Raw genomic sequence first — 25,406 nt, 5'->3', positions numbered from 1 at the left:
GTGTAGAAAAAAAAAAAAATAAAGAAAACTATAGAGTTAATGTTCTATTTCTGATTACTTTATATAATATAAAAAAACACATAATCACATATTATCTAATGAGATGGTATTTTTTTTTTCTTTTTCTTTTTTTTTTTTTCTTTTTTTTTTAATTATTTGACAGGTTATTGACTTCAGCATAAATTTGAAGTGCTCTTAATATATGTGATGGATCAAGCTCAATAGCTTCGCCTAATTTCTCTAAAACACTTGTAAAGTTACCCAATTTCTTTAAATAAAGAGCAGATGCAGCGTTCTAACAGTAATAAAAATGGTTTTTTTTAAAAAAAAAAAAAATATGTATAACACTCCATATATATTTATATATTTACCTCTATTCGAGTAACAAAATTTTCCATCAATGTAAATAGTTCTTCATCAGAAGCTGCTTCTTGCATATACTTGTTAAGTGCTTGTGAATAATTTGTAGCTAACTTATTACTACCATTTGTTATATTCATTAAGGTATGCTGTATACTCATACGTGGATATAAATTATTATTTTCGGTATTATTTAATGCAGTGTTTGTCGTAAGTGATTCTAAACGAACAGCTATATTATTTAATGATATAACAAATGCAGGATCTATCTGTCGATTTATATTTAAACTACGTCTTGTTAGAGGTTGAAATAATTCCACATCATTATCTCTACGTTGTGCAATTAGTTGAGGTGAATTGTTTGTCGTGGACGTTTCATCTCTTCCTCCTTCTCCTCTTCCTCCTTCTCCTCTTCCTCCTTCTCCTCTTCCTCCTTCTCCTCCTCCGTCAATAGTAGGAGCATACATAGACGACTGCTCTGATGTTTGCTCTGCTTGAGGTGTAGTTGACGTGAGAATAGATGGGGATGGTGCTATCACCTCATTTTTTTCCATTTCCATTCTTCCTGCTAGTTGTTTAGGGAAAATAAGTGAAAGCATCTCAGGTGTTTCAAGCCCTTTCAATCGTCTCTCTCCCAATTCTACAACATGAAAGCCTAGACGTTTAATTTGTTGGATATCTCTACTGAGCGAATGTGAAGTATTAGAATCAGCTTCGGCTGAGCTTGTTTTGTCATCACCAAAGACACCTGGCATCTCACGGAGGGCTGTAATGACATCAGAAGAAACACAGATTTGTCCTCCATCTGCTGCGTTACAGATACGACTTGCCTTATTGACGACAGGGCCAAAATAATCCATACGTTTTGTGATTGGATTCCTTTCATAGACAGGTGTGCCAAGATGAATACCCATACGTACCGAAAGACCACGATAGATGACTTGACTATCTTTTCGAATCTCACGTCCTTCTTCTGTTTCAAGAATACCAGCTGGCCAATCTTGTTCTAATAACTGGAGCTGAACTGTGAAACACCAGAGAAGTGCAGCAATTGTATCTTGGAAACATACCATAAAGGCATCACCTTCTGTCTTCACTTCATAACCACCAATACTTCTTAATGTGCGACGCATAACGGCATCATGAATCTTGATAGCCGATCGCATATCCTCAGGTTGAGTATCCCATAATAGGGTTGAACTCTTAATATCTGTAAATACAAGTGCAACTTGATTTGTAGGTGGTGGGACTTCACGATCCAGACGAGCTAAAGTTGAATCACTTGGCGATTCATCCTTAATACGACGTTTATTTTTGGCCATCATCCCTGGTGTACCAATTGTATCATCCATCATCAAGACAGGATCTACACTTCCTGATCGGCTTGCTACACCCAAGTTCATGCCACGTAAGTTACGGAATCGTTTATCACGCTTATCAAATAGATCACCTACACCAATAATCATAACCATGATATTATCATCAGCACCATAAGTTAATGCAAAATCACGAAGTTTTTGTGCCGCTGCCATTAAGTCGTCCTTTTCAGTACGTGCAATATCTACTGCAGTTTGGTAAGAGATACGATCCCAAAGACCTCGTGAAGCCATGATGACAAACTCATCATTTTCTGCTAGGCTAATAGTTGAAATATAAGGGTTCGCGTTAACAACAGGGATAAGATGATAGTAACCGAAGCTACGTGATACACTTAATTCATCATTTAAAAGTCCAGCATTCGAAACATAGCCACCTGCTGCACGTATACGTGAAATTTCACTAGGATTTAAGGGAATATGTTTTTGTGTAATCTCGTAGGCTTGACCATTATTACGTGATAAGACAGCAAGAGCATCACCCACATTTGCCACATAGAGTTTTGTACCTGAGATATAGCATAATAAAGCAGATGCACCTAAATCTTTATCTATTGTATCTGTCGAGCCAAATTCCTTTTCAAGTGCCAAAAAGGTACGTCGCAGAGCAGAAACAATAGTATCATCATTCTTTGTCTTTTCTAGCTCATTCATAAAGTGATATGTGAGGTTATCATTTAAAAACCGTGTAAGACGACATCCTGATTTGCTATGCTTAAGGCCATCAAAAAGGCCAAATAAACATTCATCATCGCGATTTCTAAAACGTGGCATGACAAGGTCCCAGGTTGCGAGGTGATCACTTGGTCCCAGCCAATCAGCAACACCATATGACATACCATTTACTTCAGAAGGTGATGTACGTACACGTCGGTCATGGTATTCTTCAGGTGTTGATACACCTAATATAGTTATATCCATTAAACCCAACATACGCAATCTGACCAAAGCACTAAAGTCAGACAAGTTCTTTTCTTTGGGATTATGAATTTCTGGATGCGTTTTTTTAATTTCTAACCGTTTATTTCCCGAAAGATTGAGGTATTTCAATCCTAGATTCCAATTCCTTATTAGAAAAAAAAAGTAAAATAAAATAAAGAATGTTAGTATAGAGTATTATATATATATATATATATATATATATATATATATATTTACCAATTCCAATCATACGGCCAGTTTGAAATGTTATATTTCAATACATTGTTACCAACATCTAATACTAACAACTTTCTCAATTTACCAATTTCAGCAGGCAATGTTTGTAGTTTATTGCCATTCACAGCCAAAATACGTAAATAACTTAATTTTTCGATATCATCTGCAGGAAGTGAAGCAAGATGATTACCGGATAAATAAAGCTCGTACAAATGTTGATGGCAAAGACCCTCTGGAGGGATTTCATACAAATCATTAAAGCATAAGTTTAAAGTACGTAACTCAAGGAACAAAGATAAAGGAGACCAAACATCATCTGTAAATCGATTATCACCAAGAAATAAATATCGTAATGAAAGGGATAAAGGTGGAGGATGATTTCGTGGACTAGTAAAAAATGAGGGAGGGTTAAAATTTGGGGGAGGTCGAAAACCACTAGAAAGGAGATTTGCAGGGACCTCATTCGCCTCCGTATAAGGTGTATCTTTAGGATGTGCTGTCTGTATGGGAGGTGTAGGTGGAATGGATGTAATGTTTTCAGTAGTGAAAAAGGGATGATCCACGTTAGTTGTTTGTGATAACATTGATTTGTTTGATGAATTACTTGAAGTAGAACTTGTGCTTGTACTAGGCATTGAATAAGGTTCAGGGAAGCTCTCTAGCAAATTGGAAGAACAATTTAAAGTTTGTAATGACATACAAAGCCAAATCTCTCGAGGCAATGATTTTAAATTATTCTTTTGAACATCCAACACTTTAAGTTCAGTGAGTTGAGATATTTGAGGAGGTAATGATTCAAGATTATTCCCTTGTACAGAAAGACGCACAAGTTTCTTTAAAGAGCCTATACTACTGGGTAAAGCACTAAGTGTATTATTATCCAAAATTAAATTTTCGAGACATACAGTGTTTACAAAGAGATCATTCGATAACGAACTTAATTTACAATTGGCAAGGTTGAGATCAGTCAAAGAGCAACGCTTAGGTTTTAGTGTATTATCTGGATTATATAATTGAGCTGGTACTATAGTAAATTGAGTTAAATGGTTTTTACACATCTTTAGTTGACGTAAATTCTGAAAATTATAATTGACGACTGTAATAGCATTGTAATCGATAGAGATGATTTCCAGTTTAGGTAACATATATAATTCATCAAGATCAGTTATTTGATTCTGTCTTAAATCCAATTCTTGCAATTTATCCAATTTTGAGAAGCCAGAAGGTAAACGACCTGTTAAACGATTTGCAGTAGCAAACAAACCTACTAATTGAGTTAATTTACAAATTTCGTCCGGAAATGAAGTGATTTTATTGAAACTGATATCGAGATAAGCCAAACTTGATATTTCACAAATTATTTTTGGAAACTTTGTAAAAGAATTGTTGGAAATAAATAGGATAGTTAAATGTTTAAAAGTTGCAAAAGAAGTTGGTAAAGATTCAAGTCGATTATTATAAGCACGTAAAGTACGTAAAGTAGTAAGGTCCTCTAAATGAGCTGGTTGTAAATCACGAATATGATTACTCGATATATTTAAATGTTCAAGATTTGGAATACAATGAATTGACATTGGTAATACATGATAATCATTTGCTGTAAGCCAAAGCTGCTTTAAATTTTTACACATCTGCAAGAAATCCACGGGTATCTCCATCATTAAATTTTTGGATAAATCAAGTGATGCGATACGAGCAGCATATTTATATAAAAAGATAGGAATCGTTGTTAGATTCCTGGCTTGAAGATCTACACGCCTGTAAGTGCCAAATTCATCTTCTTCTTGTAATGCTTGTGTAACGCTAGGTCCAAATGCAAAACGATAAAAATAAGAATTATCTTCTCTACCTACATCTTCTATTTTATCCTCTTCCGTATAACCCATTTGTTCAAGTAAAGTCTTTTGAATCTGAATTGGGTGTTCATTCAATTGAAGTATTCGCTCTAATAGAGAATAAATGAATCTAATTTACCAGACATTTATTTATTATCATTATTTACCATTGTTATGCAAAATTAAACTGAGTTTATATTTACTCAAGTCATGCAAAAAGAACTTTCCTGCCAGTTTTTGTATAAGATCATTTGTAGTAGCATTTAAAGGTACAATTAAAGTACCAAATGTACCATCTGGACGAAAAATACGAATGCAATACTAGAAAGCAAGATAATAGAGTGTATAATAAGTAAGTATGAATATGAATATATGTATATGTATATAAATATCTATACATGTATACTTACATTTTTACTGGGTATATTCCAATTTTCATGTTCAACAACAGGAAAATAATCTGTTTGTTCATTTCTATTATTAGGAGCAATAGAAGGTGTTTCAACATGATTATCAACTCCATCATCTGCTGTAGCTGGTTGTACTGCCCAACTATCTGGAGGCGCCCAATGCTCTACATTCTTATCTATACCTGCTAATCCCTATACAACTAAACAAGTAAATAAATAATACAAAGAGAATATCTATTATTCAATACTCTTCACTTTACCTGGGGTAATACTTTTCCTTTATCACCATTACGATATTCTGGATTAATAATACCGTCCATTGAATTAAAATTTTGATCCACTAGAACGAAAAGGTTTATTTAAAATTGGCTCATTTTCATGGTTTTTTTTTTTTTTTTCTTATACAAACATTCAAGACTCTAAATAGTAACGAAAATAAAGTAATTTAGTATATCGCTTATCTATTTACAATTTTTTTTTTTATTATTACTATTTACTTTATCATTTTTTCCTTCTTCCGTCAAAAAATAAATGCTTCCTTCTGATTTTTCTCTATCTTTTCCTTTTGAATGGCCTGAGCTTCCAGATTTTTTTCTTTCATTAATAGCAGTTTTTAAATTATCATCTACTACACCAAGTAAATCATTATTATATATACTATTTTCATAATCTTTAGATTTTTTTCGAGATGTCAATATGGATGCTGCATCATTCATTAAAGGTGAAAAGGTAAGTGAGCTTGTAGAAACAGAAGAGTGATGGCCACTACCAAAAATAGAAGGATTCAAGTCAGATCGACCTATATATTCATACATGGTTAAATTGTTGTCAAATGTGTTAAAGTCTACTAATTTTACTTTTTTTTCTTCCAAATCGAAACAAATGCCTTTTTTTATCTTTTTGTATAGGTAATTGAAAAGGGTGAATGGTATCTAAATATATAATGAATGAATGAATGAATAAATGAATGAATAAACGAATGTCTTTTGTTTTTTTTTTTTTTTAAATTATATTCAAATAAAAAATAATAAGCACCATGATTAGTTTGTCGAGTAAAATCGCTCATTACTTCAGCAGTTGAATTAATATTAGTGTTATTATTTTTTGTCAATTTTTGTAAAGGAGTACTACTTTTTTTACTGTTATTCATATATATATGGGTCCTTTATATAAGAAAATATTAGAATATTAAATTGAATGTCATGTATATACGTAAAGAATATACACATATATACACATAAAAAGCAAAAGAAATGTATATATATATGTTATACTATGTTTGATAAGATTAGTTGAATCTGTAGATTCTTTGTCAATCTATGTAGTTTTACCTAAATTGTTTTCTTTAAATATAATTTACAAAAAAAAAATAAAAGAAAAGAAAATAAAATAAAATAAAATAAAATAAAATAAAATAAAATAAAATAAAATAAAATAAAAAGAAAAAGAAAAGAAAAGAAAGAAAGAAATAAAAATAAATTTAACTATTATTACTGTTGTTGTTGTTCGTCACGGCAAGTCTCTTTCTATTTTACTACAAGAAATATGCGTCTGATAATAAATTATCCAATTTTCACTTTTTTTAAACCGATTTATTACTACTACATGCTAAAATGCATAAGGTTTTTTTTATTATTACAAGATAGAAAATACTCATGTATACGTATGTAAAATCCCTTCTATTTTAGTCTATTGTCCCCTATTTATATTTAATAGTAATTTATATGTGTTTATTCTTTCTTCTTCTTCTTCTTTAATCAAATTATAAAAAGAATGATTATTGTTAATCATGAAGATATCATTTCTTCTCCAAAATCTATTTTAATAAACAAAAGTCCAACACTCACAGTTAGTATGGATGAGAAGAATAGTACAGAAGAAGAAACAGCCTTTGTTGGTGTTCAGCAAAATACTACAATAACAATGACTATGGATGATATAGAAATAAACAAACAACAACCTATAGGTATTATTGTTATGTAATAAAATAGATAAATGTATATGCATATATAATATATATAATATATAATTAATATATACATAAAAATATAATATACATATTTATATATACATATTCATATACACACACACATATCTATATACATATACATATATTCATATACACATTTATATATTCATTTAAGGAACTGGTGCGTCTGCTATTGTTTATAGTGGCATCTATCTTCCACTAAATAAAAGAGTTGCAGTTAAAGTGATTGATTTAGATTTTATTGGAAGGGATCGAATAGATGCATTAAGGGTATTTCTATCTAATAGTATTATGGACTTTTTCTTTTTTTAATATCATTATGATAGAGAGAAACGGCTGTGATGGCATTATGTAAACATCCAAATGTATTGCAAGTTTTAGGAACATTTATTCATGGAACAAAATTATACATAATTACTCCTTTCATATCTTTAGGTGACAATAATATACATATATAATACACTACATTATATTACATGACTCATATTTAAATAGGTTCTTGCTTAGATATTATGAAATTAAAGTATCCAGATGGTCTTGATGAGGTTTATGTTGCTACTATTCTAAAACAAGTATTAGAAGGTCTAGTGTATATGCATAAGAATGGTCATATTCATAGAGACATAAAGGCTGGTAATCTATTAATGGATGATCATGGTACAGTCTTAATCTCTGATTTTGGTGTATCTGGCTCATTATTAGAAAAGGGTAAAAAAGATTATAGGACTACCTTTGTTGGCACAGTAAGGGATTAGTATTCAAATAAATAATATATATACATATATATTTATTTATTTATATACATAAAGCTAACCTTATTATGATTATAGCCGTGCTGGATGGCACCTGAAGTCATTTCTCAAGAAAATGGATATGATTCTAAAGCAGATATATGGAGTTTTGGTATTACAGCTATCGAACTTTTCACTGGGCATGCTCCTAATTCTAATCTTCCACCTATGAAAGTACTCATAGCCACACTCATGAATGACCCTCCTACTTTAGATACAAAAACAACTCTTAATAAATTCTCCTTGGCATTTAAAGAAATGGTAGATAGCTGTTTAAATAAAATAGGAGTAAATCGGTAAAATAGAATATTAGATACTATACATAATTCATCTATTTATTTAATTCAAGCATATTCTAGACCTTCTGCAGAAAAATTACTTAAACATCCTTTCTTTAAACAAGCTAAAAAGCCTGAATGGCTTGTTAAAAATTGGGTATCAACCAATTTACCTTCTATTGATTCTAGACCACCAAAGAAAATCATGGCTCAACATAATTTAAAGCCTTCTACTACATCAATCCATGAGGAGGAGGAATGGAACTTTAATAAGAATCATAATTCATCAAAAAGACATATTTCATTTGGTAACGTTGTTGTTCGAAAACCTCCTATTTATCAGAAAGGAATAAAACATCATGCATCATCAGAATCATGGTCCTATTCACCAGTATCAAATAAGCTTAATATTCTTGCTGATACAAACAGCAGCACGGTACAATTACCCTCTGTACCATTTTCATCTTCTCCTATTAGGAAAGGAAGAGCATTGAGTGATGACTTTACAAATGATTCTTTACGTAGAAGACAACAAGCAGGAATACTTTTTCCTACTTTCTTACCTTATGTAAGTTTACTTTTTTTAAACTGATTTGATTATATTATTTTTATACATAATATAATATATTCAGGATGGTAATCATCATCATAAAAAGACACCTAGCGTTACATTCTCTGAAGAATCACGTATTTGTGAACAATTGAATGGTAAATTAATATATCGACCTATCAGCCAAAATGACCCTATTCAAAGTAATATCATAATGATAATAATGATAATAACTAGAGTTCTAATGAAAAAAAAAAAAAAAAAAAAAAAAAAAAAAAAAAAAAAAAAAAATAGATAAAAAATTTAATGGTAGAGTAAATATTCAGAGATCACCATCACCACCTTATCAGTCAGTGCCTTTATCACGTAATAATTCTAATAAATCAATGAGCCCACCTTCAAGTAAAGGAAGCTATATATTAGCAGGAGAAGAACCTATAAAAATTGGGAGATTTGAATTAAGTCATAATTATAATGACTCTATTTCTTCATCCAAACAACAAAGCATTACGGAAGCCCTATCATCTAATTCAACCACTCATTCAAATAACTCATCATTATCATCCTCTTATTCTTACTTGACAAGAAATATAAGGCATTTTTCAATTGAAACACAACTACATGAGCTTGTCAAACAAAATGAACTGCAAAAACAAGCCTTACTAAGTTTGGTTAGTTCATTAGAACCACGTATGATAAATTCAACTTCACTAAAAGCCCAGCAAGAAATGATTGCAAGTATTAAAAAAAAAATCTTTATTTAAGTTAATTGACTTGTAAATCTATAGGCTTCAATGGAATTACAACTACAAGCATGCCAACGAGAAACACTCTTATTACAAAGAGAAAACGTAATTATGAGAAGACAAATAGACGAGCTTAAAAATAGTAGTAAAAAAATAGTCTAATATACAAGTTTCAGAATATATTTTTTTCATTTTTTTTTATTTATATAAAGATATTTCATTCTTTCCTTCTCTCAAAAGAGAAAGAAAAAAAGAACGAAATAAAAAGGGGTTTCCTAAAAATTAGGGTAAACTTCTTTAGCGTCCCGCATCCACGGAAATCTTTAGTAAAAGGCGAAAGATTTATCCGATATGAGCACAGGACAGAAGTACAAAGAACAAAAAAAAGATGCGAGTTTTTACCTCCTTTTATAGTTTTTTTATTCCTCTTCAAATTGTGACCGCTTATTTTGCTGTCACCATCTGAGAATAAACTCAGTAGTACGGGATTTAGTAAATTAATTCCCCGTTCCTTCTTTACTAACTTTGAAACCTTCTTAAAAGATATTATGTCAAATGATGAACTTAAACTAAATTCAAATATATTTTGCCAAAGTTTTTTTTTCTTTGTTTGTGATAATAGATAAACTTCTTTTTTTTATATTACAAAGTTTTCCCTCTTTATAATTTAAGATAATATCAATTTACTGGATTAGGATTTTGATATTTTACCCATGCAATTTAGTAAAAAGAAAAAAAAAATTTGCTGTTGTACAAAGTATATTATAAGAAAAACAATTTTGTCCAATTAAAAGTAAAATGAGTTTGAATTATAATAGGCTTCTTCAAAGTGACTAACATTATTGTAGTTTAAAATTGGTCAAAAAAAAAAAAAGGACCTACTATTGGTAATTCAATATGATAGGTCTTCATGAATTGACTCTTTAGAAGAAGAAAGAGCAAAAAGGACATCATAAGAAATGTCGAATAATAACAAAAATATCTACACTTTTCCTGTAAAAAACGCTGTCTTGTCTTGTAAGAACAAGAACATGGATACAATATAACTAAAAGCTATCACAGTTCTTCTCTTCTTTCATTTATTGTTTAAATAAAGCAAATATACATCTGTCATTCATCTTTATTATTTCATTTACGAAAATGTCCCCTTTTTTTTCATGTAATGTCTGATATAGAAGGAAGAAATACATGATATTAAATCTTAGTAATAAACCTTGATTTTATCCCATTTAGTCTATGTAAAAGAGAGGTTGAAGATAAAATACAAATTTTGAAACAACAACATATAACATTATCGCAATTCATAACATTGTGATCTTTCAGTTGGTCTTGATCATTGACCCAAATTAATTTACAATCAGCCTCAAACTTGTTTAATGTGATAGCATCTTTTCTATAATTAGCTTCAATAGACTGTAATATTTGATTTATAATCATTAAAATAGTTAGTTCAATGGATCCAGTATTATCCAGCAAGTGGTGGTTGTGAAATATAAACGAATCATGAGTTATTGTTGCCAATGTTACTTCTTGCTCATTAGGAAATATCAATAGGTTATAAAGTAGAATTAATAAATCCATTTTTTGCCAGTCCCAGTCCCCTAACCCTTCACAGAAATAAAAAGCCTTAATAGGAAAACGTTTGGTTTCCGAAGCAGGTATTTTATGGCGACTACAATGTAAAATAGATGGATAGTTATGCGTTCTTTTAATGGTATAACTATTACCATCAAGTATAGAAGATCGCAAATCATGTAGATAGCTTATCAGCTCTTCCACTCGATACCACTTTAATGAAGAAGATAATAAGATGGATGATGAAGCTTGCTCTTTCCAATTTATGTACATTGTTTTTTTTTCTTCTTCTTTTATAAATAAAAATTGAAGATTGGAACAATGGCTATATATATAATCCTTTTTAGAAATGATTTCTTCATCAAAATATCAAGTTTTAAGGTAGTTTTATGCATGTAGTACAAGTTATTCGTCGTCATGATCTACTATAAGGTAATAAAATACATAGTGTGTATATCTCCTGTTGCTGTAAACAACCACAGTTTCTCAAATATGAAAGCTATTGTTCACTTGAGAATTATTATGCATTAAAAAAGAAGAGGAGTCACAACTCTTTTTATGCTTTATTTTCCGTGACCGTCAACAAAAAGGAAAGAAAACAATTGACAAGTGTCCGGGGTAATTATAATTGTTCAAACTTATTATGCCTTTTTTTTTTTTTTTCCTTTTTGTTTTTTCCCCAAAAAGAAAGGAAAAAAAAAATGTTAAACAGCTGTCAAACATATCGACAAACTTTAAAGAGTGTTTTTCATTCAACTCGATTGGCTCGAAATAATAATGCCAAATACATTATTTTGAATAAATATGCTAGAATACATTCATCTGCTAATATTAAGAATGCTAAAGGTAGTCGTAAAAGCCAATTATATATTTAGATCAAGAAGAAATTAAAATATCAAATTAATTGTTTAATTTGACATAGATCTTCAGAACGTATATACAGTTAAACCTACTGGTTTCTGGAGAGACAAGATCCTTCAACATGAATCAAAGAAGCCAGTGACATCCCCTTCTAAGCCTCGAAAACTAATTGATAAAACTGTATGATTCTTTTAAAAAAAAAAAAAAAAAAAAAAAAAAAAATGGCATTTATTATATGCGTACTCAGCTTTCTAATTATGTATATATATTGTCTTTTGATGTTTTCTATAGATGAAGGACAGTTATATAGTAGAATATCTTCCTTTTAAATCATCTCCTGCATTGTTAGATGATTATATTTTTTCTGATGGTCGAATTCGAACAGGCAAGCTTTTAGAAGGTACATATAAAAAAAAAACTCTCTTTTAACATAATTAAATGTTATCTGACTTTTTGTTCTACTATTTTTGATATATTAATAGATTTAGATGCACTTGCAGGCGCTATAGCTTATAAACATATTGATAATGGTGATCCTGATGCTTCACCTGTTACTGTAGTCACAGCAAGCGTGGATCGTTTAGATTTATTCTTACCAGAAGCTAAAATTGAGAATTATAAATTAAGTGGACATGTTACTTATGTAGGCAACAGTTCTATGGAAAGTAAGTAGATTGAAATGATAGATAAAAAGCCAATTTATGATAAAAATTAATTAATTATTTTCTTCTTTTTTTATATATATATATACAAGTCGCTATTAAGGCCGAAACAGTATCTGAAGGTGAAGATGGTTCCTTAAATAAGGACTCTATTAAAATTCCGGAAAATCTTGGTATTCTCAAAAAGAATACTGTTTTAGCAACTCGATTCACAATGGTTGCCTTAGACTCAATAACACAAAAGCCTGTTAAGATTAATCCTTTAAAGTTGACAAGTCCTGCAGAAGAAAGGCTCTTTGCGTTGGGTGAAACAAATAAAAAGAGAAAGAAGAGGGCTACAGAGACTTCATTAGCACGTCTGCCTCCTACACCTGAAGAACGTCTTGATATTCATGACATTTACTTGCAATATTCCCAATACACGCATGATACAAATGATGATGCATTTATGAAATCTCAATCATCTGATGAAATGCAACCTTTACCAGATAATCTCGTGTGGATGCGAGATACAAAGATTGAAAGTAACTTTTTAATGCAACCTCAAGATAGAAATATTCATAATAATATCTTTGGTGGTTACTTGATGCGTCGTGCTTACGAATTAGCTTATGCAAATGCAAGTCTCTTTATGAAATCAGCTTCACCTAATTTATTATCTATGGATGAAGTGACCTTTAGAAAGCCTGTTCATGTAGGTACACTTCTTAATCTGAAGTCTGGTATTGTTTTGTCGGAAGGTTATCCTCACCGATCTGTTCAAGTACGTGTTGTTGCTGAAGTCATTGATATTGAAGCAGGAACTCGAGAGACAACGAATGTATTTCACTTTACACTTTCCACAGGTGATGAAAATATTAAACTTCGTCGAATCTTACCTAGAACTTATGCTGAAACCATGTTATGGCTTGATGCTAGGCGTAGACGTTTTCAAGGTATTCATGCTAGGCATGCCATGTTAGAAGCTGGTATTAAACAAAATTAAAAATCCAACAAAGTTTGTAATCTATGTATGATCTTTTTTTTTTTTTCCCTACTATTCTATCACTTCTTCTTCTTCTACTACTACCATAAGTTGTTTAGATTGTATCATATTTTATTTATTTTATTTTATTTTATTTTATTCAAAGAGAGGTAAATTAAAACCATAGACCATTGGATCATTAAATCTTTGATTAGACTTGAGAGAATCCAAAAGCTGATTATCTTCTTTATCTAATTTGATATTTAAAATTTCAAAGTTGCCTTTCATTCTTTCTTCATGTACACTCTTTGGAATAACACAGATTTCACGATCTAAAGCCCAACGAAGCAACACTTGTCCTGTACTAATGCTGTGTTTATCTGCAATTTGTTTGACTTTTTCATGCTCCAATAAAGATGGATGAGATTTACCACTTTCAGTTAAATTAACATACGATGTAGGACCAAAAGAAGAATAAGCAGTAATATGAATACCTTGTTCCTTGACCCATTTAACAAGGTTTTCTTGAGGTAAATAAGGATGAAGTTCGATTTGTAAAACCGCAGGCTTTATCTTTGCGTAACAAAGTAAATCTAAAATGGCTTGACAGTTAAAGTTAGCAATACCAATATTACGTACTAATTTAGTATCTACGACTAATTTTTCCATCTCAGCCCAACATTCATGCATGGGGGAGCATTCATAAGAAAGGGTATTATTAGTGCCAGGAACATACCATTCAGGTGGGTACTTGACAGAGGGGTCAACATATTTTAAAGGTACAGGGACTAATAATAATAATAAAGTCATTCGGTTATTTCATGTCTATGTTGTGTGTATTGTTATCAAAAAAAAGATAAAAAATAAACCTTACAGTGAATAAGATAAAGATCAAAATAATCAAGTCCCCAATCCTTTAATTGTCTTTGACAAGCAGATTTAACATGTTCTTTACCATGAAATGTATTCCATAGTTTGGTAACAACTAAATCCCAAAAATGAATATACATACACTTTACAGATTACTATTGTCTATGCTTACCAAAAAGATCTTCTCTCTTGACTAAACCTTCTTTGATGGCCTTATTGATGCCTCGACCACATTCAGCTTCATTACCATAATCACATGCACCATCAAAAAGTCTATATCCTACTTTGATAGCTTTATAGATTGTATCTTCAGCATCCTTCTTGTCAATCTTCCAACAGCCAAAGCCACGAAGAGGCATCTTATCACCAGTTCTGTTCAATTCAACATAATCTGTAGTCATTGTGTAATAATTTGTTCTTTTTTTTTTTTTTTTTTTTACAAGTATTATATAATGGAAAGAAAAAAGAAATTGAAATAGAACATGATAAATAAATAAATAAATAAGAAATTATGTCATCACAAACGAGGCTTTTTTTCTTTATGTACATGAAATGATAAAGTATAATCATAGTAGTAGTTTTTTTTTTAGTGGCAAGGGTTTTATTATTATTTTGTTCTTTTTACTTTAAGTTATTACGTGAAAAAAAGAAAATAGTAGTAGTAGTGGTAGTAGTGGTGGTAGTGGTAATAATAGCAGTGAACCTTATTATATTATTACGTATTTCTGACTAAATCAGCAACAAATCAAAATACTTCTACTACTATAACATATATTCTTTTTTTTAAAGGGATAAACTTACATAATACATTCTTGTAATCATCTATTTCAAATAGACGGAAATAAATAAACAATTTTAATTTATGCAATTTTAAGATATACACTTATTAATTTAATAGAGCATATTTTGATATTTCCCTGGTTTTTTTTTTTTAACAGGAAAAGAAAAAAGAAAATTGAATGAATTGTATTCTTTTACACCAGATAAAATAAAATAAGCACTAATGCTTTTTTTTTTCAAAATAATCCAATAATAATAAAGTTATCTTATATATTATAAACGTTATAATTACCAGACACTATGTCTGTTTGCTTTTTTCATTTATTTATTTATAATTATCCTGTTACTTTAAAATTGCTGATATACATTAGCAAAAGTTCTAGATCATGCATTATACATAATTCACTCTTCTTTTTTTAAAAAAAAAAATATAAATATATAAAGCTCTAGTATACGATTAATGTGACTCAGTGTGAATATTTCGTACTATGACTCATGATTTCTCTGAATCTGGGGTAAAAATTTATTGCTAAAGACAGAAACTAGAATTAATATTTTATCACTCCGAAAAATAAATAAATAAAATAAAATAAAAGAATACATATAAAAAATTACGATTTGATTTGATTTCTTCTCTATTTTTTTTTTGCTTTTAATACATATACATATATATCTTATTATTAGAATAGAATGACTGCAATTACATTTACACCTAAACAACCTAAACATTTTATTACTACCGCAGATTATACTGCTGAGCAACTTCTTGATTTAGTTTACCGAGCTGTTCAATTTAAAGTTGAATCTAAATATAATCATCCAAAGCCTAGACAAGAACAACCTTTAGCTGGCAAGTCAGTAGCACTTATGTTTTCAAAGAGATCTACTCGTACTCGTGTTGCCACTGAGACCGCTGTTAGTTATTTAGGTAAATTATATATGCATATATATATAAATGTTACATAAGGAAAGTATGAGTTATCTAATAATAATAACAATATCTATAAGGTGGACATGCTATGTTTTTGGGTTCACAGGATATTCAACTTGGAGTTAATGAGTCATTCTATGACACTGCACATGTTGTTAGCTCTATGGTAGATGGTATTATGGCTCGTGTTGGTGGCCATCATGAAATAGAGGTATGTATTTTATTTTATTTTTATTTCATTTTTTTAAAAAAAAAAGGTTATCTAATAAACTATTTCATTTATTTAGACTCTTGCGAAAGAATCATCTGTGCCAGTGATTAATGCTTTATCTGATAAATACCATCCCACACAGATTCTGGCTGATTTAATGACGATACATGAATATTATCATCATAAGAAAAATAATGCTCCTGCTAATGTCTATAGTGCACATACTCAACATCCTAGAGAAACATTAAAAGGTTTAAAGGTTGCATGGGTCGGTGATGCTAATAATATTCTTCAAGAAATTCTTGTCGCTTTTCCCAAGTGTGGTATTAGTGTTTCGGCTGCTTGCCCATCTGGTTATGTTTGTGATCAAGATGTGATTGATATTGCAAAAGCTGATGCTGAAAAGACAGGCACTACAGTATTCTTTACCACTAGCCCTGAAGAAGCTGTGAAAGATTGTGATATTATCATTACCGATACTTGGTAAGCTATTCGCTTTATTTTACACCCCATTCCTCCCCTTATGAATAGCTCTGTTTAATTGATTTTAATTTAATTATATTAGGGTTAGTATGGGTCAAGAAGAAGAAAAGAAAAAACGACTTTTGGATTTTAAAGGATATCAGGTCACTAATGCGTTAGCACAAAATGGTTGTGCTAAACCTGATTGGATCTTTATGCACTGTCTCCCTCGTAAACCAGAAGAAGTGGATGATGAAGTTTTTTACTCTGAACGTTCTTTAGTATTCCCTGAAGCTGAGAACAGAAAGTGGACTATTCTTTCTGTTATCGATGCATTATTAGTTAGAGGGGAAATCTAAAAAAAAAAAAAAAAAAAAAAAAAAAAAAAAAAAAAAGTTTATTAGATGCATGTTAAATAATTCATATACATTTATAATACACACATGTATATACATTTTTATATATTTTCAACAATTTGTTTTTTTGTATAAATTCAATAAAACTTTGAATTATCCTTTTTAAGACAAGAGTTACCTAAATACATATTAATAGTATGCATTTTTAATATTTGAGTATAAAAGTAAAAACCAAAATTTAGGAAAACATTTGTTTGATAAATTTTATCATTTAGTGAGGATTTGATAAACTTATCTTTTTTTTTTTTTTTTTTTTTTTTTTTTTTTTTTTTTTTGTAGTCATTGTATATTAGTATCTAACTCGATTGATCTTTCTCTTTTTATGTTAAAAAATGGTATTGAATATATACATATTTATTTATTTTTTTTTAAAAAAAACGAAAAAGAAGATAAATCTTTTAAATGATAGAGAGAAGAGAAACAAAGTTATAACGAACAAATAAATATTCTTTTGTTGGTATACGTTTACAAATGAGATAAACTATAAACAATACATAATCCAAAAAAAATAAAAAGAAAAAATAATTGCTCATTACAGGGGTCGAACCTGTGACCTTGGCGTTATTAGCACCACGCTCTAACCAACTGAGCTAAACGAGCTTGTTGATTTTTTTGACATGAAAATCAATTATAAACAGTATTTTTCGTTAAAACTCCGATCATATGGACCAATCAAATTTACGGATTAATTTTTTTATCATTGATTTTGGAATTGTTTGTCCTTGTTTTTTAAAATATTGATTTTATTTAATAAAAAATTATGATCGTATTACAATATTTATTATTTTAAGGCATAAATTGAATAAACATATCTTTATCTCTGCTTTAAAATCATTTTAGTAAGATCAAGCTTTATTATATATATATATATATATATATATTATATTATATTATATATGGATTATCTATTGAGTGTTATAACTATGCGATGATCTGAGTATAGTTTCCTGATGTCTTTTACATTTTTATCTTAGTGGATCAAACATGACCTGAGTCTTTTATCAAGGTTATAAAAATAACTATTTAGACCTGATACATTGTTCTATTTAGCTGATACGTCTAGCTGATTGGATATCAGTAAGTTTTATGTTATTTACAAGATGCTCTATTACAGTACTGTATGATATATTTTATTATATGTTCAGGCTTATAGTTTATACTGTATTATGTAATTCGTCTTTTATAATATTACATATGCTTATATCCAGAGCTTGTTCTATAACAAATACCATAAAAAGGGTTATATATACTATAACCCAAGCGATATAACTAAGTATATCATTTGATGTTTCAATATAGCCTAATTATAATAATAATAGTAATTGTTAATATTGAAAGAAGTAATCTTTTTTTTTTTTTTTTTTTTTTTTTTTTTTTTTTTTAGGAAAACTAAGCATTATCAGAGCTAATTATTCTAATTGATATCTTCGTTACAAAAAGAGATATTTGTACTTTTCCTGAGCTAAAAAGTAGCAACAGTAGAGCTTTGAAAAAAAAAATGAAAGAAATCTTTGTTTGTTATAAAAATATATTTCCTCCTTTACATTTGGTATATAGTAACATGTTATATATCATTCTTCTTATCTCCCTTTTAGTCTTTATAAGAGTACTTTACAGCCATTGTAATCACTGGAATAGAACCAATTCATTTTAATGTACGTTAAAAATTTAAGATTTATTTAGTTCCAAAAAATAATAATAATTATATTACAGCAAATCTAAAGTTTCTTGATCATGATATGATCTGTATCTTCTTGGGAACCTAATTTGAATGTATGGCTTCCCACTTTATAGAAACCTTGGCGTGTATAAAAGTTAATAGCTGAAGGATTATGTTCCCAAACACCTAACTACACCACATTATTTGTTTGCCTAATTGACGGGCTTTTTCAAGACTTGATGTCATGAACTGGTTAAACAAGCGGATCAAAGAATTCATTATCTATAACATATCTTTGTATTTAAAAAGGGAGGAAAGATTACTGTGAATGCAAGTCAAAGATACTTTAACTGGTTTTCATAGCCTACATCAAGGAAACTAAAATCGTTAATCTTTATAATCTCATTTTGGCAAACGATATATATGAGCAAAAGAATAATTTTAAGCGCAACAAAAGGGAGACTAGACTTATCAAGTACCCTTATTAGGAAATGGTAGTATATTGTACAAATGAGATGCATATTAGTTGCCTAAATAGGAAAAAGAAAGTTGATGAGAATATAAACAAAAAAGTGAAAACAAAAGACATTTATTTTATTTACTTTTCTTTTCTTTAGTGTAAATACATTTCATATAGTCGTAAAGAAGATATAAAATTGACAACATTTTACTATTTTACACATTGTTACTTTTTATAAGAAAGGAAGAAAATTAAATAATGTAACTGTGTGTATGTGTTTATTAAATGTGGGGTAACACATATTCTTATCGATTTCATATGATTGTGACTGTAATTTACAACAACGACCTCCTTATTCTTATAAAAAAGTAGATATTCAAAGTTATTATTTTTTCCCTTTTTTTCTTCTTCTTTATCTTCTTTATTATTACTATTTCTTCCATAGGTAAGTCATTAAATAATAATATTTTATTCTTCTTCTTCTTCCCTGCCCTAGGAGGAAATTCTTTTTCTCATGGTTACCACTTATGTACCGGGCTCTTGATGAGGAAGACACCCTATCTTGCCCTCCTTGAATTAGGAGGACATTGTAGGGTATCTTGTTGATTCAGAGGGCGTTACATATTGTGATCGCTATGGTTTTTCTAACCTCCTAGTAAAAATAAAAAATACAAGAACAAAGAAGGTGCAACGAATCCTAGCCTCCACGCGGCCACCTTTGGACTGCAGTAATTATTACTGTTGACGAATTGGGGATTCACTTTTTTTATATATGAAATAAAAATGAAAATAAAATAAATAAATATATCTTTTCTTACGCGTCTTTTAATAATCTTGTGCCTTCTTTAACTATTGTTTGTATAATAAAATATCTTTTTGCTTTAAATTGACTTTAAGAAGTATAAAAACAAGTAATTGACTTAAAAAATACAGGAAATATAAGATGTGGTGTAGTGGTGATTATCTAAACTATTGACTAATATCTTATCAGAGAAACTATCATGATTATTTTTCTTCCTTTACAATCAAATTATTATTATTTTAAATTAACAAAGATGAGTACAATATATTAAAGATATTAAGTACTTATTAGAAAACTTATATTTCTTTTATATTTACATATTCCCTTTTTTTCCCGTTTAATGTATAAAAAAAATTGAACTTGTCACTAAGAGCACGTCTTGTTCCATTTTCTTTATATTTAGAAATGAAGTAGCTGGAATATTCACTGTGAATTAATATTAACATAAGCAGGATTATTCGGAAACAATATTGATGTATAATGCTTTATTATACCAGTATTTACTTATTCATACCACTTACCTTGCGAAAACATATAAATAACCCTTGTCATTTTTCCATATCATTTTTTTTCTTAATAAACTATACAGAGTTTTCACATACTTGTCTTTTCTATTTTCTCTTTCCTTATCTTTTGCATTTAAAATACTGTCTTTATTTGTGAAATGGTAGCCATAACAGTTGAAGCTGTCATAAATCAACTTTGCCAAAAAAAAAGATGTCTTCTCACTTGTAAACAAATTATCCCGCGATATATTGCACGAGACAATGAGGAAACTGTCAGTAAGCCTTACTCATTTAATACTTTTGTACCTGTTAACTACAACAATCCGACTACCATTTACTGTTCTTATAAGCATGATCAAAACTTTTACAGTGGATCACTTTTAATAATTTATTATCAACTCAATTTTCAAGTGATATGCATACTCCTTATGTAGTTTCTATTATTCAACCCTTTTTTCAAGCAACCATCTATCAATGTCATCATCACATGCTCGAATAGTTTATATGAGAGCAAGAAATATGAGCCAGTTTAATATCTGAAGTCTCTTACTCGTAATCCTCTTTATTGATTCACTAATTGACTTGTAGTAGTCTTACATTTCAAAATTGACACTATTTGGACGGTTTCTTTATTATTATCAGTATTAGTATTAGCAAGGTAAGGTAAGGCAAGGTTACAAATGAAATCAATTTTTTTATTTGGGGGCTACTAACTTGAATTGTATTCCTTCCAGTTTATCAAATGTTATACTTTAAGGCTCATTGTCCCAAAAGAGTGAGGAGAAAAAAAAAAAAGGGCATTATTGCTGGCTCATTATCAAGTTGTATAGAGTTCAAAATACATACATTTTGATGGTCTAGTTTTTTTTTTCTTTAATTAATATTCTATTATGGCCATCATTGCCCTTCCAATTCCTCTTGGATCTCCAGCAGATAAGCCGTTATTAGGTATGCTGTGTACTGTTCAATAGTAACACTGGATTATAAGCACCTTCTTATTAAAGGTCGTGAATTGTACTCCTTCTTTCAATACAACAACGATTTTCTAATAGTTAATTATTATCACTTATGTATATACTTCAACATTTTCCCTTTTATCCCAAAAGGGTTTTTTTCTTTCTTTCTTTCTTTTTTTTTTTTTTTCATAGCGGTCTGACCAGGCCAAAACAGCATATATAAATGCTATGTGCTCATTGGTCTTTTTTTTTTTTTTTTTTTTTTTTTTTTTTTTTTTTTAATTTCTTAAATCGTATTATTAAAATTATTCAAATTAATTTTTTCATCTAAAAAAAAATGGTGGAAGCAAATAATTATAAAAGCAAACTTTATTTTCATTTGAAATGTCAAAAAGATCAATAAATAATCAAACTGATTATAAGCTAATTTCAGATGAAGAAGATTGTTTTTATTATCGACTGCACTTTTAAATATTTATTTTAACATCGGGAATAATGAATGTATCACAAATTTATTGGGGCAAAAATTAAAGCTAAACTAGATTATAAATAAAGGCAAACTAAAGAAAAAAAAACAATATTATGATTTATTTTTACCTTTAAAATATAAAGTTTTGTAAAGGAAATGATATAAAGTATGTTATTATGTTGAATTGTTATATAAAATGGACAAGTAAGTAAAATATAAATGTGTAAAAAGATACAAAAAAAAAAAGGAGTCATGTAATATAAAATTAAAATCCTTTCCCCTCCCCCTAAACTACTTAATCCTTACGCTGATAGAAGCGTCTCCATTTATCATCAATTTTCTCAACATAGTAAGTACCAGAAGCAATGTTATCAAGACTGCCACTGGGATTGAAGTTACAGGCATTGTGGGTGTTTTCACGAAGCTTCATAGCAGCAGCAAATTCTTCAGGCTTAGCATGAGTACGAGCTTCAAGACGCTCACGAAGATTCAATTTCTTCTTCATTTCATCAGTAGAGCCACAAACACGGAAAGAAGTCATAGAGGCAGCTAAACCAGAGCCATAAGAGTAGAGTAGAATACGCTTATTTTGAAGTGTTTCAGACTCGACCTCAGAGATAAGAGAAGCTAAACCAGCCCAGACAGCAGCAGTATACATATTACCAATTTGCTTAGGAGCATAAGCAGCAGGACCCACCTTTTGAGCATAACTAGCCTTAGTCATAGCCATCAAAGTCTTTTCCAAATCCTTACTTTCAAGAGAATCAGCATAAGACATCTTTTCGAAAAGCTTAAGGGCAGCATATTTCTCGTTGTCAGTGTCTAAAAGGAAATCATTGTATGACTAGATTTATAAAAGACAAAATAGTTAATAACATGAAACAATAAAATGATCGTCTCCCTTTGAAAATATATATAGATAATGTATATATATATAGAAAAAAAAATTAAACTTACAGCACGAGCAAAAGATTTGTTCACCAACTTGGCATAAGGAGAATGACAAACAACATAGTCAACATCATCCATGCTAGGCTTATCCTTACTTTCAAGTTTACCTAAACGAGCCATGTAACGACGATAACAAGAGTCGAAAGCACGAAGGTAACAGATATTTGAGAATTTACCATCAACAATGGGATATTCAGAATGCATATCGGGCTTATAAAAGTCATAAGCATGTTCCATGTGTGTAGAGCGAAGACCACGTTCAACAACAATAGGGGCATCCTTACCAATCAACATGGCAACACAACCAGCACCCGAAGTAGGACGAGCAGGGCCAGAGGCATAAAGGGCAAGATCACCAGCAACAACAATTGCATAACGACCATCCCAAGAGGAAGATTCAATCCAATTGATAGCATTAGAGAAAGCAGCGAAACCACCATAACAAGCATTAGTAGTATCAATGCCCTCAATTTCGGTATTGCCATGTTCGGAGAACAAAGTCATCAAACATGTTTTAACAGCCTTGGACTTATCAATAATAGTTTCAGTACCAACTTCGAGACGACCAATATCATTATAGGAAATGTTATACTTTTCCATCAAGTTCTGAACAGCTAAATATCATCATTGATAATTAGAAAAAAAAACTTGTCATGATTTATTCCCTTTTTACTTGTATATTTACCTGTCAAACAAATAGATTGAACATCTTCACGATCATCAATGAAAGCCATCTTTTCTTGACCAAGACCAATAGTATATTTACCGGCACTTACACCATCAAAGCTTTCCATTTCTGATTGAATAACGCACTTTTTTTTTTTAAAATTAAATTAAAAAAAAAGAATTATTATAATGCACTATAAGTAGTATTCTTATTACTTACTCTCTTAGGGAAATACATTTCCATAGCCAAGATACCGACATTTGCAGGATAATTACTATAGTTAGGTACAGTCATTTTAATCAGAGTGGCTCAATTGAATAATTAATAAAAGAAGAAAATTTGAACCAAATAAAAATGATAACAATAAAAAATGAAAAAAAAAAATTAAAACGCGTCAACCTTATTTATTGTTTTACAAATTTTAGTCTTTCAATAAGAGCCAATGATGGAACTTGTTTATAACTCAGTTACAGCTGTCTCAACTTCCGTTGTACCACCATTTTTACTCAGTAAATCCAAGAATACATTTTATTCTTATTATCTAATTAATGGCATTATGGCAATAAAATGAATAGAAACAATCCTGTGTGTACCTTTTCTTCTTTAAATAATACTAATGATAAATAGGCAGTTATTTCTTGCTTTAAAGGAAATATTACATTCTTCCTATTCAGAGCATGAAAATTTTATTTAGCAATATTCATTTTTCTTGTTTAAAGAAGACCAGGATTAGCTAATAGCAGTAATAATAGTAAAAAACACTACTATCCTTTTTATTCTTTTTTTCTACAGTGTTACACTGCATCATGCAAAATTCATTGTTGTAATTCGATGAGGCTGGAGTCTTTTATATGCTACTTTTTAAAAAAAAGAAAGATGTATCCATTTTCTATAATAGATGTACAACTTCGACATTTAAGGTAAAAAAAAAAAATTCCCCTAATTTTTAAATATCATTATACTTTAACTCTTTAGTTAGCATAGTCATTGATAAAAGCATTCTATTTAATATAATTACTCACTGCTGAATGATTTAATCTGAACTATTAAAGAATATTAGTGTTAATGAAATTCAAATGTCAAATAGACATTATACTAGAATCGTATATAAAACATCCGTAAAAAAAAATGATTATTTGTTGTCAGTAATAGGATTAGGGATGGATATGTAAGTAAAGTCTTGATTGGACAAATGTTGTATTAGCATAATGATGATTAACGTCATAAGAGGAAATCCAGTTAACTATCGCGATTATAATCATCCTAATGAACTTGGCTTGTAATACTAAAGGGATATAAGAAAATAGTACGCATAAAAATATGGAACATCAGTGATAAACATCTGTAGTGGATATCTAGAAATCTAAGTTTGTATTATGCGAGTATTGATAGGATGAACAAGTTGTAAAGAATATATACTGAAGAGAAAGTATGTTTAACCAAATGAGGAGATGAGGGGACAAATATATTTCTTTTTGCAGCAGTGTATTTCAAGTGAGGTAAACACCAACTGCTTAGGTTCTAAAAGAGGATCTCAAGAGAGGTGGTCCACCTATCAATTTCTTTCAATTATATCTGATAACCTTATAAATACTCTCTTTATCCTGTTTAACCTATTATTTTATCTTGTGTGACTTTTATTATTATATGATAAATAAGCATAGTATCTTCTTCCCACAACGAATCAAACAACCTAGTTTCAATAAGAT

At 29.8% G+C, this 25,406-nt stretch overlaps 7 protein-coding genes and 1 non-coding gene across 8 annotated transcripts; 3 read left to right on the top strand and 5 right to left on the bottom strand.

Annotated features, from left to right (window-relative positions):
* Positions 1-148: 148 nt before the first annotated feature.
* Positions 149-5,459, bottom strand: BX663DRAFT_582519 (uncharacterized protein; the record flags this gene model as incomplete). Its single annotated transcript, XM_051532204.1, has 7 exons — positions 149-295; positions 372-2,802; positions 2,895-3,918; positions 3,949-4,839; positions 4,897-5,050; positions 5,140-5,331; positions 5,400-5,459. The coding sequence occupies 7 exons, from the start codon at positions 5,457-5,459 to the stop codon at positions 149-151; spliced, it is 4,899 nt and encodes a 1,632-aa protein (XP_051378137.1).
* A 1,281-nt stretch (positions 5,460-6,740) lies between these two features.
* Positions 6,741-9,850, top strand: BX663DRAFT_268466 (kinase-like domain-containing protein). Its single transcript, XM_051521937.1, has 10 exons — positions 6,741-6,802; positions 6,912-7,105; positions 7,284-7,399; positions 7,456-7,564; positions 7,625-7,872; positions 7,960-8,216; positions 8,280-8,766; positions 8,831-8,951; positions 9,043-9,482; positions 9,537-9,850. Exons 1-10 carry the CDS (start codon positions 6,795-6,797, stop codon positions 9,654-9,656), a joined length of 2,100 nt encoding a protein of 699 aa, XP_051378136.1. The 5' UTR covers positions 6,741-6,794; the 3' UTR covers positions 9,657-9,850.
* A 495-nt stretch (positions 9,851-10,345) lies between these two features.
* On the bottom strand, positions 10,346-11,642 carry BX663DRAFT_525862 (uncharacterized protein). Its single transcript, XM_051529835.1, has one exon. It carries the CDS (start codon positions 11,340-11,342, stop codon positions 10,689-10,691), a length of 654 nt encoding a protein of 217 aa, XP_051378135.1. The 5' UTR covers positions 11,343-11,642; the 3' UTR covers positions 10,346-10,688.
* Positions 11,643-11,764: 122 nt separating this feature from the next.
* On the top strand, positions 11,765-13,673 carry BX663DRAFT_480590 (acyl-CoA hydrolase). The gene is made up of 5 exons (XM_051524343.1): positions 11,765-11,918; positions 11,992-12,110; positions 12,222-12,330; positions 12,413-12,595; positions 12,685-13,673. Exons 1-5 carry the CDS (start codon positions 11,771-11,773, stop codon positions 13,575-13,577), a joined length of 1,452 nt encoding a protein of 483 aa, XP_051378134.1. The 5' UTR covers positions 11,765-11,770; the 3' UTR covers positions 13,578-13,673.
* On the bottom strand, positions 13,591-14,864 carry BX663DRAFT_525859 (4-dihydromethyltrisporate dehydrogenase). The gene is made up of 3 exons (XM_051529834.1): positions 14,599-14,864; positions 14,431-14,541; positions 13,591-14,344 (listed from the first exon to the last, which is right to left on the bottom strand). The coding sequence occupies exons 1-3, from the start codon at positions 14,825-14,827 to the stop codon at positions 13,713-13,715; spliced, it is 972 nt and encodes a 323-aa protein (XP_051378133.1). The 5' UTR covers positions 14,828-14,864; the 3' UTR covers positions 13,591-13,712.
* Positions 14,865-15,896: 1,032 nt separating this feature from the next.
* Positions 15,897-17,169, top strand: BX663DRAFT_533492 (ornithine carbamoyltransferase; the record flags this gene model as incomplete). Its single annotated transcript, XM_051530535.1, has 4 exons — positions 15,897-16,134; positions 16,215-16,348; positions 16,425-16,831; positions 16,914-17,169. The coding sequence occupies 4 exons, from the start codon at positions 15,897-15,899 to the stop codon at positions 17,167-17,169; spliced, it is 1,035 nt and encodes a 344-aa protein (XP_051378132.1).
* Positions 17,170-17,752: 583 nt separating this feature from the next.
* On the bottom strand, positions 17,753-17,826 carry BX663DRAFT_t133. The gene has a single exon. It is a non-coding gene; the product is annotated as a tRNA-Ile (tRNA).
* A 4,548-nt stretch (positions 17,827-22,374) lies between these two features.
* Positions 22,375-23,991, bottom strand: BX663DRAFT_556097 (hydroxymethylglutaryl-CoA synthase; the record flags this gene model as incomplete). The annotated part of the gene is made up of 4 exons (XM_051531689.1): positions 22,375-22,923; positions 23,037-23,644; positions 23,716-23,842; positions 23,917-23,991. 4 exons carry the CDS (start codon positions 23,989-23,991, stop codon positions 22,375-22,377), a joined length of 1,359 nt encoding a protein of 452 aa, XP_051378131.1.
* Between the last annotated feature and the right edge of the window lie 1,415 nt (positions 23,992-25,406).

This window comes from Cokeromyces recurvatus, assembly GCF_025118155.1.
Source record: "Cokeromyces recurvatus strain NRRL 2243 chromosome Unknown BX663scaffold_44, whole genome shotgun sequence".
Taxonomy (NCBI): domain Eukaryota; kingdom Fungi; phylum Mucoromycota; class Mucoromycetes; order Mucorales; family Mucoraceae; genus Cokeromyces; species Cokeromyces recurvatus.
The sequence above is the reverse complement of the archived record's forward strand: the minus strand, read 5'-3'. Positions and strand labels throughout refer to the sequence as shown.

Bases quoted from the DNA above. Each gene is read 5' to 3' on its own strand.
- BX663DRAFT_268466 (XM_051521937.1), top strand. The intron at 7,565-7,624 runs GTGACAATAATA...ATATTTAAATAG, and splicing joins TACTCCTTTCATATCTTTAG to GTTCTTGCTTAGATATTATG. The intron at 9,483-9,536 runs GCAAGTATTAAA...GTAAATCTATAG, and splicing joins AAGCCCAGCAAGAAATGATT to GCTTCAATGGAATTACAACT.
- BX663DRAFT_525862 (XM_051529835.1), bottom strand. From the start codon at position 11,342: ATGTACATAAATTGGAAAGAGCAAGCTTCATCATCCATCTTATTATCT.
- BX663DRAFT_480590 (XM_051524343.1), top strand. From the start codon at position 11,771: ATGTTAAACAGCTGTCAAACATATCGACAAACTTTAAAGAGTGTTTTT. The intron at 12,111-12,221 runs GTATGATTCTTT...TGTTTTCTATAG, and splicing joins GAAAACTAATTGATAAAACT to ATGAAGGACAGTTATATAGT. The intron at 12,596-12,684 runs GTAAGTAGATTG...TATATATACAAG, and splicing joins AGGCAACAGTTCTATGGAAA to TCGCTATTAAGGCCGAAACA.
- BX663DRAFT_525859 (XM_051529834.1), bottom strand. From the start codon at position 14,827: ATGACTACAGATTATGTTGAATTGAACAGAACTGGTGATAAGATGCCT. The intron at 14,542-14,598 runs GTAAGCATAGAC...TTTGGGATTTAG, and splicing joins CAAGAGAGAAGATCTTTTTG to TTGTTACCAAACTATGGAAT. The intron at 14,345-14,430 runs GTAAGGTTTATT...TATTATTATTAG, and splicing joins TGATCTTTATCTTATTCACT to TCCCTGTACCTTTAAAATAT.